This window comes from Myotis yumanensis, unplaced genomic scaffold (genome assembly GCF_028538775.1).
Source record: "Myotis yumanensis isolate MYYU_CA2020_CCGP unplaced genomic scaffold, mMyoYum1.0.hap1 SCAF_3, whole genome shotgun sequence".
NCBI classification, from domain to species: Eukaryota; Metazoa; Chordata; class Mammalia; order Chiroptera; family Vespertilionidae; genus Myotis; species Myotis yumanensis.
The window spans coordinates 89,735,019-89,747,414 of NW_027223754.1; the positions used below are offsets into that span (position 1 = coordinate 89,735,019).

Genomic DNA, 12,396 nt, shown 5'->3' on the forward strand with positions numbered 1-12,396 from the left:
CATACACAGAAGTGTGCACCTACAAATACATACTTCACACGCCCACCCACATCGCATCACAACACAGGCGCACGCGAACTCACACACCTCTCCCGCTCATGCACGCACACCACACACAGGCGCGCAACACGCGAGCTACAAATGCTCACGCACATGTGCACATCTACGCGCACACGCTTACATCCCGTGCACACACCCTCTGGCGCACGCACACACCACCTTGCACAGGCACGCACCGCGCGCACACGCTCACACCCCGCGCACACGCTCACACCCCGCGCACACGCCCCCTTGCGCACGCACAGACCCTGGCGCGCACACGCTCTCGCGGCGAGGGCGGGGCGGGGAGGGAGCGGCCGCTGGTGCCCAGCCCCGCGTGGCCAGGAGAGGGCGCGGTTCTGAGTCCCGCGGGCGGTGCCGGAGTTGTTTGCTGGAGCCGGGACCCGGACGGGGAGACGCTGGCTGGGAGCTTCACCGGGTCGGGCTGCGCTGGGCTGGGCGGCCCGCAGCGAGCGCGTCCCAGGTCACGCTGGTGCCCGCGAGTGGAGCGCGGCGGGGAGCGCGCCATGGACCCCAAGGCGGGCGGCGGCGAGGATGATGACTGTGTGGACTCGGGAGCCGAGACCGGAGGGTGAGCCGGGCCGGGCGGGGGGCCGGGGGGGGGGGCGGCCTCTGTGAGTTGCGAGGCAGCTCTTCTCTGGCCTAAGACCTTCCCGGACCCCGCGGCGGAGCCTGAGCCGCTTTGGCTGAGCGAGGCGGCCGGGGCTGCCAGTCCCACAGCCCACTCCTCCCCCGGAGCTGGAGGGGCAGTGACGAGCCCTGAGGGCACGTGGTTCATGGCTGCCCGGGACAGGACCGCCCCCCACCCCGGAGGGGGAGTGAAAGACTCAAGGTTCAGAGTACCCCCACAGTCCCACCCCAGCCCTTCCTGCCCTCTGTTGTCACTGAGATGATGTGGAGTGCCAGACAAATGTGGTGTCCCCTGAGATCGTGGTTAGAGAGACAAGAGATGCTCTTGCACCTGTTCCGACCCTCCGTGAGGACTTTCTTGTGGCTCAGGAGTCCCCTGGAGTCCGGGATGGGGGCTCCGGGATGAGGAAAAGAGGTCAGGACACCCGGCACCTAAAAGTCTTTCAGAAATCGGCTAAGAGGATGGCATTTTTAATTTTATGGCTTTACTGTGCTTGCTGAGACATTCTCCCCGCCCCCAACTTCTCCACTCTGCTCCCCCTCCCCCGCCGAAATTCCTCACCTCTCTGTGTACCTGTCCTACCCGCAACCTTTTGCCTTGGGTACAGGTGGGATAAAGATGGTGGGATGGAGACATATGTAAAGCAATGTCCTCCTCACTTCAACAGACTGTTACCCCAAACCTTTGGAGACTAACTAGTTCTCTCCCAACAAAACCGGTTTCCGGAATGTCTTCAAGGAGATGAACGTCATTGTAAAGGTTCCCACCCGGCCCCTATCTCTCGAGGATTTCCCTGTGCAGAGTCAGCGCCACATCCAATGTCCAGGATGCAGTGCTGACCCAGGAGGAAAGGGTGTATTTTCCTCTCTGCAGGAACCCTGGGGGGGAGGGGGGGGGCGGGGCGGGACTGTCCAGACAGCCTTTATCCTGGAGTTTGGGGAGGTTGAACCCAAGACATTCCAGGGTAGTAACCTGAGTGGTCAGCAAACTGCGGCTCCCGAGCCACATGCGGCTTTTGGGCCCCTTGAGTGTGGCTCTTCCACAAAATACCACGTGCGGGCACACGTACAGTGCGATTGAAACTTCGTGGCCCATGCGCAGAAGTCGGTTTTCGGCCTGGGCGAGTCTATTTTGAAGAAGTACTGTTGATATTTGGCTCTGTTGACGAGTTTGCCACCACTGCCCGGGGAAGAGAGTCTAAGCCCAGAATGGACCCAGGGTTCTGACCTGACCCCAAGAAGGGCTCCCTACTGGGCCTCTCCTTTGCAGCCTCCACAGCCATTGCTAGCCCAAATCTGGGATGTTATGCCCCAAGCATTTACCCTTCAATGGTCTTTCCCTGTTATCCAAACTTGTGATCATCTATGGGTCACTACAGAACCCAATGACATTCCAGGGTAGTAACCTGAGTGCGAATATTGAACTCCCTTGCTTTCCCCCCACACTTTGTATATGTGGCATTTATCAACTTTAATTGAAGACCCTTGGCTTTTTTCTCCCTAATGCCTGTAGTTAGATGGACCATGAATAGAAGAAAGCCAGCAATATAAACCGGCGCATTATCAGCTGGGTTAAATAAAGCACTGACTAGTCCATTTGTTTTAAGTTTGCAAAGCTCACCTAAAACATTTTTGCAAAGGCTCTCTCTTGGAGAGGAGAATGGAGAGGAGTCTCTAATCCTCTTCGCCCATTTAACACCACCCTGGGATCCCCAAGAGCAGCATCACAGCCAGGGCTCCTGGGAGGGGCTTGCTGAACACGCTGATACCAGAGCTTCTGTTCTCTGCCTGTCATGAAAGTGTGCAGTTGTAACAGGACATAATTGTTTAAAGAATTCTTATGGCCTCAGTAGCAACCTTAAATTGGAGATACAGGTAAAATGCCCTGTATTTGAATAAAATAGCTTCTGTGTATGCTTATTAGTCTGGTATCTGCCACATATTCATATATCCCTGGAAGTAGTTTAGTTATCAAAAAGCTGTTCATCATTTCCCTGCTTTTCCAGAGCTTGCCCCCTCTTACCATATCTAGCTTTCAGATAGCTGTCTGTTGAGACTATGTATCAAAAGTGGAGAAAGCACACAATACATGTTTGCTATCGTTATTTTTGAAGTGCAAATCTGATCATGTCTCTCTCCCATTCAAACTTTTAGTGGTTCTGTCATCTATAAAAGGCAAAGAGCTCAGCATGCCCTATAAGCCTGATGTTATGGCATTCCTCTCTCTCTGGCCTTGTTTCTTGGCAGGTCTACCCTTGTTTTCTGCTCATTGTCTTTTGCTTGAAATGCTGCCTTTGCTGTCTGACCCACCTAATACAGGCCAAAACTAAAAGCAAACTATATTCTTCTGTGGTGATTGATGTCATTTTGAAACTCCCATTTTCCTATTGAAAACCAGCCTTGTGCTTTTGTATACTTTTTGTTAGAAAAAAACTGGCAGGTCAGCTATTGACAGTTGTGAACTATCTTAAGAAGCAGAATCCCTTAATAGAGGGACAGGCAATGCTGTAAACCCAAATAAAAGACAGAATGAGCAAAACAATCTCTCTATATAAAACCCTAATATGCAAATAGACCGAACTAGGGAACAACCAACCAACCAAACAACCAGTCGCTATGATGTGCGCTGACCACCAGGGGGCACTCGTGGAACATGATGGGTGTTGGCAGCAGGCGGCAGAGTATGGAACATGGCAGGCGGCCGTAGTGGGATGGTGGAGCAGGTGAGCAGAGGCGCCAGACCAAGGTGGGGCGCTGGTCACTGTCACTGGGGTGAGCCTCTGGTGGTTACTGAAAATTCTTTGCACCCACATGCTGTGGTCCCGCCCAGTGCTTTCACCTGCTGCCTGCACCTGCCCCAATCGCTAGGCGACATCAGCGAGAGCCAGTGGTTGCTGGCCCCGATCGCCCCTCAGGGCTCCCCTAGCCTCCCTCGCTCCTGAGGGGCGATTGGGGCAGCAGCTGCTGCTTGCACCCACTGGTGAGAGTGGGGCTGCAGGGAGTGGGGTGCAGATGATGGGCCGAAACCCACCCCTGTACCCACTGCAGCCTCGCGGCCCACAGTTCCTTTCAAGGTGCATGAATTTGTGCACTGGGCCCCTAGTGCTTTAATAATGGGTGTTTCATTAGTGATGTCTCCCAGATTCATCCTGTAAACCACTTGATCAAATATGACAATACTTGATGGATTACTTTCATTCAAAAGTTTGATCTGACATTATGGACCTCCACTTCAGAGTTAGTTGCCCCCGAGTTTCTGAACATATAGAACCTGTCAATGAAAGGATGTCCAGCCTAAGAAAAGGCTTGTAAGAGTTTATTTGAGCCAACTGGTGACAATTGCCAGGAAGCAAACTCTCAAGGGGTTGAAAAATGCTCAGGAGAATAGCAGTTTTGTGGCTTATTTTATACATTAGAATCAAAGGAGGACACATAGGAGGGTTACCTGAAATCCATTGGTTGTAGATTAAGGGGGCTGGAGAAAGCAAAGTGGGGAGACCTCTGAGACTGGATAAAAAGTAAAATGGAGAGACACATACTTCTTTTACATTGGTGGGTCAGGATAGTTAACATTTACAGCACATAGAGCTGGTATGCGGGGAATAAGATAACAGTGTGACCTTGTGCTGGTGTCTGTGCCTTCCAGAGGTTTAGAAAAGAAAATTACTCTGACATTTTAAAGGTATGTTACCTTAGATCAGGGGTGGGGAACTTCCAGCTTGCAGGCCGGATAAGGCCCTCGGAATCATTTGGTCTGGCTCTGCCAAGGCATTAGGGGTGAGTTAATTAAGTGTTTGACCAAATAGAGCAGGCTGATTTTTAAGTGATAATTTTGTATGGCCCACAAACGATGCTATAAATATCCAAATAGCCTTTGGCAGAAAAAAGGTTCCCCAGCCCTGTCTTAGACAATTTCAAAGGTCAAGATTTACCTTTGATAAGGAAGCTGCATGACTACCTACCATGACCCATTTTTACTTAGGAATTTTTATGTTCAATCCTGTTACCGTTATAACTAGCTAGTTCAGTGGTTCTCAACCTTCTGGCCCTTTAAATACAGCTCCTCATGTTGTGACCCAACCATAACATTATTTTCGTTGCTGCTTGATAACTGTAATGTTGCTACTGTTATGAATCGTAATGTAAATATCTGATAAGCAGGATGTTCTTAGGTGACCCCTGTGAAAGGGTCGTTCGACCGCCAAAGGGGTCACGACCCACAGGTTGAGAACCACTGAGCTAGTTGATATTAATAATAGGAAAGGAGGAAAAGGGAGGCCAGACATTATAAGCACCGTCATCTAGGCAGCTTCACTAGGAAGCTGCCCCTTCACTCTCCCCAGGGAACTACCAGTCCATTCCCTATAGATCACTAGGAGAAAGGGAAAATTGAGGCATGTGCAGTAAAGTCGGGGTGATGTATGGAAGATATTTGGCTGTCAGTCTAGCCTAGAGAACCATGGATTGGCTAGAGGGGGTGGAGTCACTGCAGGTACGCAAAATCTTAAAAGATTAAAATCCTAAGGACAAAGGAATTCTCTCTCTCTCATTTCTCTTGCTTCACTTCTGCTTCCTTGCACTTGCCCATATGCTAGCCTGCCATGTGGACCCCACACACAATGGATGGCAGCTGGAAATACAAGCTAAGCTAGCCTGATGCTGGACTGGACTGTGCAAATATGGGACAGAAACTCTGGACAATGGCTTTAATCTTAGCTCTGCTGATGACACACCTGGACTTTTTCCTTGGCAGGATGGAGGGAGATGGGACCTTGGAAACTCATGGGTTTAATTCCATGCAAATAAATGTCACCCATTCTCTTTTGTGAGTCTCAGAAAATTCCTTTTCTCATGACATCGCAAGAAGCCCACTTCCATCGGCAACAGGTGGGGACACGAAGAGCACCCACCAATAGCAAGCCCGCCCTGTGTGATTGCTTTCCGTCTCTTGAGTTTGCAAGGCCTTCCATGTAGGCCTCTGCTGAGCTTGTCAGGGTTGATTTGTTGGTCCTTTTTCATCCACAGGTAACACTGATGCAGTCGCAATAACGTGGTTATTATTTACAGGAAAGAAGTAAAGGGGAGATCAGATAATAAAGACATGCCATTTATACCACTTGGCCAAAAAGCTGCATTTAACACTCTCCAAGTCTGTTCCCCGCTAATTGATGGGGGAAGGCACTGGACAAAGGCAGTTTAGACTCATACCCAGTAAGGCAGTGGTTCTCAACCTTGGCTGCACATTAGAATCACCTGGGAATCTTTTTAAAATCCTGATTTCTGGGCCTCATCCTCCGGAAATTCTGTTTCTTTGTTATGGGGTGAGGCCACAACATTGGTAACAAAGAAACAGAATTTCCGGAGGATGAGGCCCAGAAATCAGGATTTTAAAATGATTCCCAGGTGATTCTAATGTGCAGCCAAGGTTGAGAACCACTGCAGTAAGGTCTGAGTGACGTGGGAAGGTGCCTACCTGTCTCCCAGTCACACCTGGGATGGGCGTGGCCTCTGCAAGTAAGCAAAACCTGAATACTTAAACTTCTAAACAAAAGAGAGCTCTCTCTCTTTCTCTCTCTCTCTCCCTCTCTCTCTCCCTCTCTCTCTCCCTCCCTCTCTCTCCCTCTGACTTATGTGGTCCTGGCCATATGGGACTCCACACAGTGGACTTACATTCACTTAGATGCCGCAACATGGAGCAGAAGCTCTGGACACTGGCCTTGCTTTTGGAACCCCAGCTGTACCTCCTTCAGGACTGGTTTAAGGGGCATGGGACATTGCAACCTGAGGAATGTAACTCCACACAAATAGAGCCTCTTACCACATATCATTCTCCTGTGGGGACTTCTGAAAATTCTTATTTCAGGGGTACCCCAAGAACCTTGCTCTCATGAGCAACAGGGGTTCTCCAGTAACTATACCCTACCCTTTATCTTTGGGTGACCTCTGACTAATACTTACTGTGATTTAAGAGGTAGCAATTCAGGAATCTAGAATTTATAAACAGGTGGATGAAACAATAAGGGGAATACATTTTAAAATGGGACAGGTTTAAAGGAGATAAAAAGAGAAATCTTGTATAGAAGACAAGCTGACCTATTATCTTTGTGTTCAAGGTGGAGCTAGTTAATTAAATTACAATGGCATCTAATTCAATGGATTGAGTTAACAGATGAGGTCCATGATGCATTGAACTGTTTTACAGAAATGTCAAGATCACTTTTACTGAAATGCCAAAATCAATTCCTATGCCAAGATTTTCCTGGAATAGAGAATTTAGAAAGGTACCCGTAATATACATACTAGAGGCCTGGTGCACGAAATTTGTGCACAGGTAGGGTCCCTAGGCCTGGCCCGTGATCAGGGCCAATCAGGGCCTTCCGGCTGCCAGCTGGGGCCTTCCTTCATTCCTCGACGGCCCCTGGTGGTCAGCGCACATCATAGCGAGCGATCGAACTCCCGGTCTCCCGGTCAAATTCCCGAGGGGACAGTTTGCATAGTAGCCTTTTATATATATAGATGGCTGCTAACAGTGGTAAACTATTTTAAGTGCAGATCTTTTTATATATGATTCCTATATGTATAATTAAAATACAGTCAAAGAATTGCATCTAACTTTCTGTTCATTATTGGCACAGATACTAAAAAAATGTAATATTTGGAAATTTGTCCACTGTATGTGTCAGGTATGTGAAAATATATAATCCTTGTATTATTATTCTGCTCATCTGTATTATGTGCCCATAAATTTTTCATCCTAAAATTCATGGATTCACCTTTCACGCTTTACTCTGGCAGAGCTGAAGGTGTTATGCAGAGCCAGCTGGGTAAATTCTTAGGATGTGATTCCAAAGATAGGTGCCCTATTGCTGTTCCCTCCTCCTCTAAAAAAGCTTGGGAGTACATAGCCTTCCAGAGATTGAAATTGTTTGAACCTACTTAGTATGCATAAACTTGTTTTAGGTTTTACAGTTTGTCTTTCACTGGCAGTATTTCCAGTAAATAACCTTGTAGAGTATTTTAAGAGCTATACAAGGTTCATGCCTTGATTCAGTCCCTGCTCCCCCTCATGATAATTTTCCTAAGGAAGAGAAAATAAGTATCAAGTTGTATTAATAAGTATCAAGTTGTATCATTGCCTGTGTGCTTTGCAAAAGTGAACAGTCAGGAACAATCATATAGCCAACAAGAGGGAAATGGTTGATTAAATTATAGTAAATCACTTTATCTAAAATTATAACTATGGGAACTATGCAGCAGCGTGTTATAATAGTGTTCAGTGAAAAGAGCAATTTAAAATTGTATCTCCCGTATTATGTCAACTGCATACAACTTACATAAACAGGATCAGAGGCTGGAAAGCAGCGTGAGGGTTTAGGTGACTTTCTGTTGATTTCTCTTTTGATGGTGGACAGGAATGGAAGATGGGTGATGAATGAGACTGCAGAGCTGGTCAGCGGCCATCAGTAATGGAAAGGGGGGTTTATGCTGTATAATATCAAGCTTGAACTTCATCCAGAGAGATACGTGATCAAATTTGTACTTTGCAGAGTTTCACTGATGTAAAGGGTGAGAATGACAGTCAAGAGACTGAGCAGTGACAGGCAGGCCTGACCCAAGCAGTGCCTTTAGACGTGAGAAATATGGGAAGATTCCTGGCAGGCACATTAGTTATGCTAGCACCTGTCCTAAAATTCTACTGTTGCACTTTAAGATTCTTGAAATGTGTTTCAAATGTAAATTTCATTCTAAGTACATTTCCATCTGTATGCAGATCTTTAAAATGTATGCTTATGCGAAACCCATCTGCCTCAGGAGTATTTGGAAATCTTAGCTGAAAATACTGACAAATTTTTAGTAATAAGATAAATAGCCCTATCACACTTTCTTATTGAATGTTTTACTTGAGTTATCATGAAATTTCTTTAAAATCTGTCCATCTTAAGATGATCATATTGTAACGGTATTGCTTTCCTGTTGTATCTACTACAGTGGATGTTTGTTGTGTATCATTGCATTTATATAGTGTTATATTTCTAAGAATTGTCCTAAAGTTTATTTATATCCTGCCTGATTTCAAAAAACATGCAGTGCACCAATACTGGGGTTCCAGATCCCGGGTTTCAAAAGATTCTTGATCCTTGACTCTCCTTTCTCTTTCATTTCCCTTAGCCAGTGTGTCGCCATGCCCTAGCCAATTCCTCTACCTTCCAACTTCTTCCTTCCCACCACCCTGCACACATAGATCAAGCCCGTATCATTCCTCGCCTCCTGTTCTCCCTACAGATAGCATCACTTTAGCTTCCTAATCAGTAATATAAAAAATTGGATTAGATCTAGGAGAATGCAGTTAGTAATATACAAAGAGATATGCAAATGTTAGTAGTTTGTTATTCTTTCCAGTTTTAGAATTCAGTGACTCTCTGACTAACTGTACTCTTTCTCTTCTGTTTTCTTCCTCTACCAGTAAGTCAGTGCATCATTTTGTGTGAGAGATGCAGGTTATTTTAAGTAGTAAGGCGCATGCTCTTTATGTTTTTTAAAAGAAGTTTTACATATACTGTGCTTTTTTAATGTGCTAAGAAACTTAGTGGAGTGAAAATTGGATGATTCAAGAAGGACACTATGAGGCTAGTAAATAAAAGGAGTGCAAATCTATAAAATGTAACATAACTAATCACTTAATTTGCATAACTATGTCCCCTAACTACCACTTAGCAGAATAATCCCTACGTGCCTGAGAGATTTCTGAGTAGAAACTGAGGACAACTTTGGGACACTGGGGAAAGAAAACTAATAACTTCTATACCAATAAGTTGCCAGAGAGGGGAGCCTTAACAGCCATGTAAGTAGGGCAGAAGTTTAGTACAGAGTAAGCAGGCAGGTCCTTGGCCAGATGCCCATTTGCACAGAGGCTGAATGCCAGCAGCTGATTTCTTAGCCTAGAGACTGATGGCTGATTTCACCCTGGCCCTAAACCCTGCCTTTTCCTTTCCCCAATCACAGCCTATATCCTGTGACTGTACTGTGCAGCAGAATTGTCCTTAGATGGAACTGAAATCAGTCAGGCATCATGTGCCTTTGTGTTTCCTGATGGCAGGCCAGACCTTGAACATGGAAGTCCTCACAGCCAGGGTCCCCACTCACGCTCCCCAAGGTCCACCATTCTTATGCACAGAAAGATCTGTCCAAGGTGTGGTAATAACATTTGAAGGGTATTATTTGCAGTGGTTTAAACTTTGGGGGAGTCGTGACCCCTTTGAGAATCTGTTGAAAACGTTGAGGCTTTTCCCCAGTAACATAAGTGTCCATTCAAAAATTTGCCAGGAAATTTAGATGGTCCAGAATCCACCAGATCTCTAGTCTGGGAGAGTCACAGAGCCTGTATGAAGGACCCCTGATTTTTTTTTTTCAATTACAGTTGACATTCAATATCATATTAGTTTCAGGTATACAGCACAGTGGTTAGACAATTGTATAATTCACAAAGAGATTCCCCCCCTTCTCCCCTCCCCCATAATTCTAGTATCACCTGGCACCATACATAGTTACCACAATATTATTGACAATAGTCCCTCTATTGTACTTTACATCCCTGTGACTGTTTTGTAACTGCCAATTTATATTTCTTAATCCCTTCACCTTTTCAATCAAGCCCCTGCCCCACATCTGACCTGGCAACCCTCACTTTATTCTTTTATCTATAAGTCTGTTTCTGTTTTGTTTGTTTATTTTGTTCTTTAGATTCCACATATAAGTAAAATCATATGGTATTTGCCTTTCTCTGTCTGACTTATTTTACTTAACATAATATTCTCTAGGTCCACCCATATTGTGAATTGTAAGATTTTATTCTTTTTAAAAATATATATATTTTTATTGATTTCAGAGAGGAAGGGAGAGGGAGAGAGAGAGATGAAAACATCAGTGATGACAGAGAATCATTATTTTGGCTGCCTCCTGCACACCCCGCACTGGGGATCGAGCCCACACCCAGCATGTGCCCTGACCGGGAGTCAGCCGTGACCTCCTGGTTCATAGGTCAACACTCAATCACTGAACCATGCTGGCCGGGCAAGATTTCATTCTTTTTTATAGCCAAGTTGTATTCCATTGTATATATCTTCTTTCTCCAATCATCTATTGATGAGCACTTGGGTTGCTTTTCAGATTAGTGCTTTAAAAAAAATTATTGTTGAAAGTATTACAGATGTCCCCTTGGTTTTTTCCCCCATTGACCCCCTCCACCCACACCCACCTTTTTATTTCTTCCAATATATATCCAGAAGTGGAATTGCTGGGTCAAAAGGTAGGTCTATTTTTAATTTTTTTAGAAATCTCCATACTGTTTTCTATAGTGGCTGTACCAATTTGCAATCTCACCAACAGTGCAAGAGGGTTCCTTTTTCTCTACATCCTCACCAGCACTTGTTGTTTGTTGATTTATTGATGAGAGCCATTCTGGCAGGGGTGAGATAATATCTCATTGTGGTTGTAATTTGCATTTCTCTGATGATTATTTGAACATTTTTCATATGTCTATTGGCCATCTGTATGTCCTCTTTGGGGAAGTGTCTAGTGAGGTCCTCTGCCCATTTTTTAATTGGATTGTTTGTTCTTTTGGTGTTGAATTCTATGAGTTCTTTATAAATTTTGCATATTAACCCCTTATTGGATATATCATAGGTGAATATCTTCTTCTTTTTAGTAAGCTGTCTCTTTATTTTGTTGATAGTTTCCTTTGCTGTGCAAAATCTTTTTAATTTGCTATAGTCCCTTTAGTGTTTTTTGTTTGTTTGTTCCCCTCGCTTGAGGAAATATATCAGAAAAAAACCTTGGTAAATGTCAGAGAGTTTACTGCCTAAGTTTTCTTCTAGGAGTTTTATGGTTTCAAGTCTTATATTTAAACTAGAGGCCTGGTGCATGAAATTCGTGCAGGGGGGGTGGATCCCTCAGCCCGGCCTGCACCCTCTCCAATCCGGGACCCCTCGGGGGATGTCCGACTGCCTCTCGCAATCTGGGACCGCTAGCTCCTAACCACTCGCCTGCCTGCCTGCCTGCCTGATCACCCCTAACTGCTCCCCTGCTGGTCTGATCGCCCCTAACCGCTTCTGCCTCGCCCTGCACCTGGGACCCAGGATTCCCTCCTCCGGTTGTTTGCAGGCACCCAGGACCTGGGCTTCCCTCCCTCTGGCCGGCCGCAGACACCCAGGACCCGGGCTGGCCTCTCCTGGGCTGGCCACAGCTGCAGGGGACTGTGGGCGGGCGACTTCGCCCATGCTGCAGCCGCAAGCGCCCGGGAATCGCAGGGCAGGTGGCTTGTCCCTCTCCTGGGCCACAGGCACAGGTGCTGGTGCCCAGGACTGTGGGGCATGCGGCTTGTCCTTCTCCCAGGCCAGGCCACAGGAGCAGGTGCAGCCGCTGACACCTGGGGCCGCGGGGGTGGGTGGCTTGTCCCTCTCCCAGGCCACAGGCACAGGTGCAGCCGCTGGCTCCCAGGACCACGGGGCAGGCAGCTTGTCCCTCTCCTGGGCCACAGCCTGGCTGGTCCCCATTCCTCTCTCCCCAGTGTTGAGTGTCTGAGCCATTACAGCATGATGGTGTGAGGGCATGATGACCATTTGCATATTAGCTCTTTATTATATAGGATTAGGGGCCCAGTGCACGAATTTGTGCACCTTGAAAGGAACTGTGGGCCACAGCAAGTGT

General features: G+C 46.6%; 1 protein-coding gene across 1 annotated transcript in view; it reads left to right on the forward strand.

Moving 5' to 3' along the window:
- The first annotated feature begins 500 nt into the window (after window positions 1-500).
- FAM124A (family with sequence similarity 124 member A) overlaps window positions 501-12,396 on the forward strand; it is a 69,419-nt gene continuing 57,523 nt past the window's right edge. The window contains exon 1 of the mRNA XM_070407476.1: window positions 501-631. Within this exon, the coding sequence (XP_070263577.1) occupies window positions 567-631 (65 nt within the window). The 5' untranslated portion in view covers window positions 501-566. The remainder of the gene's footprint in view (window positions 632-12,396) is intronic.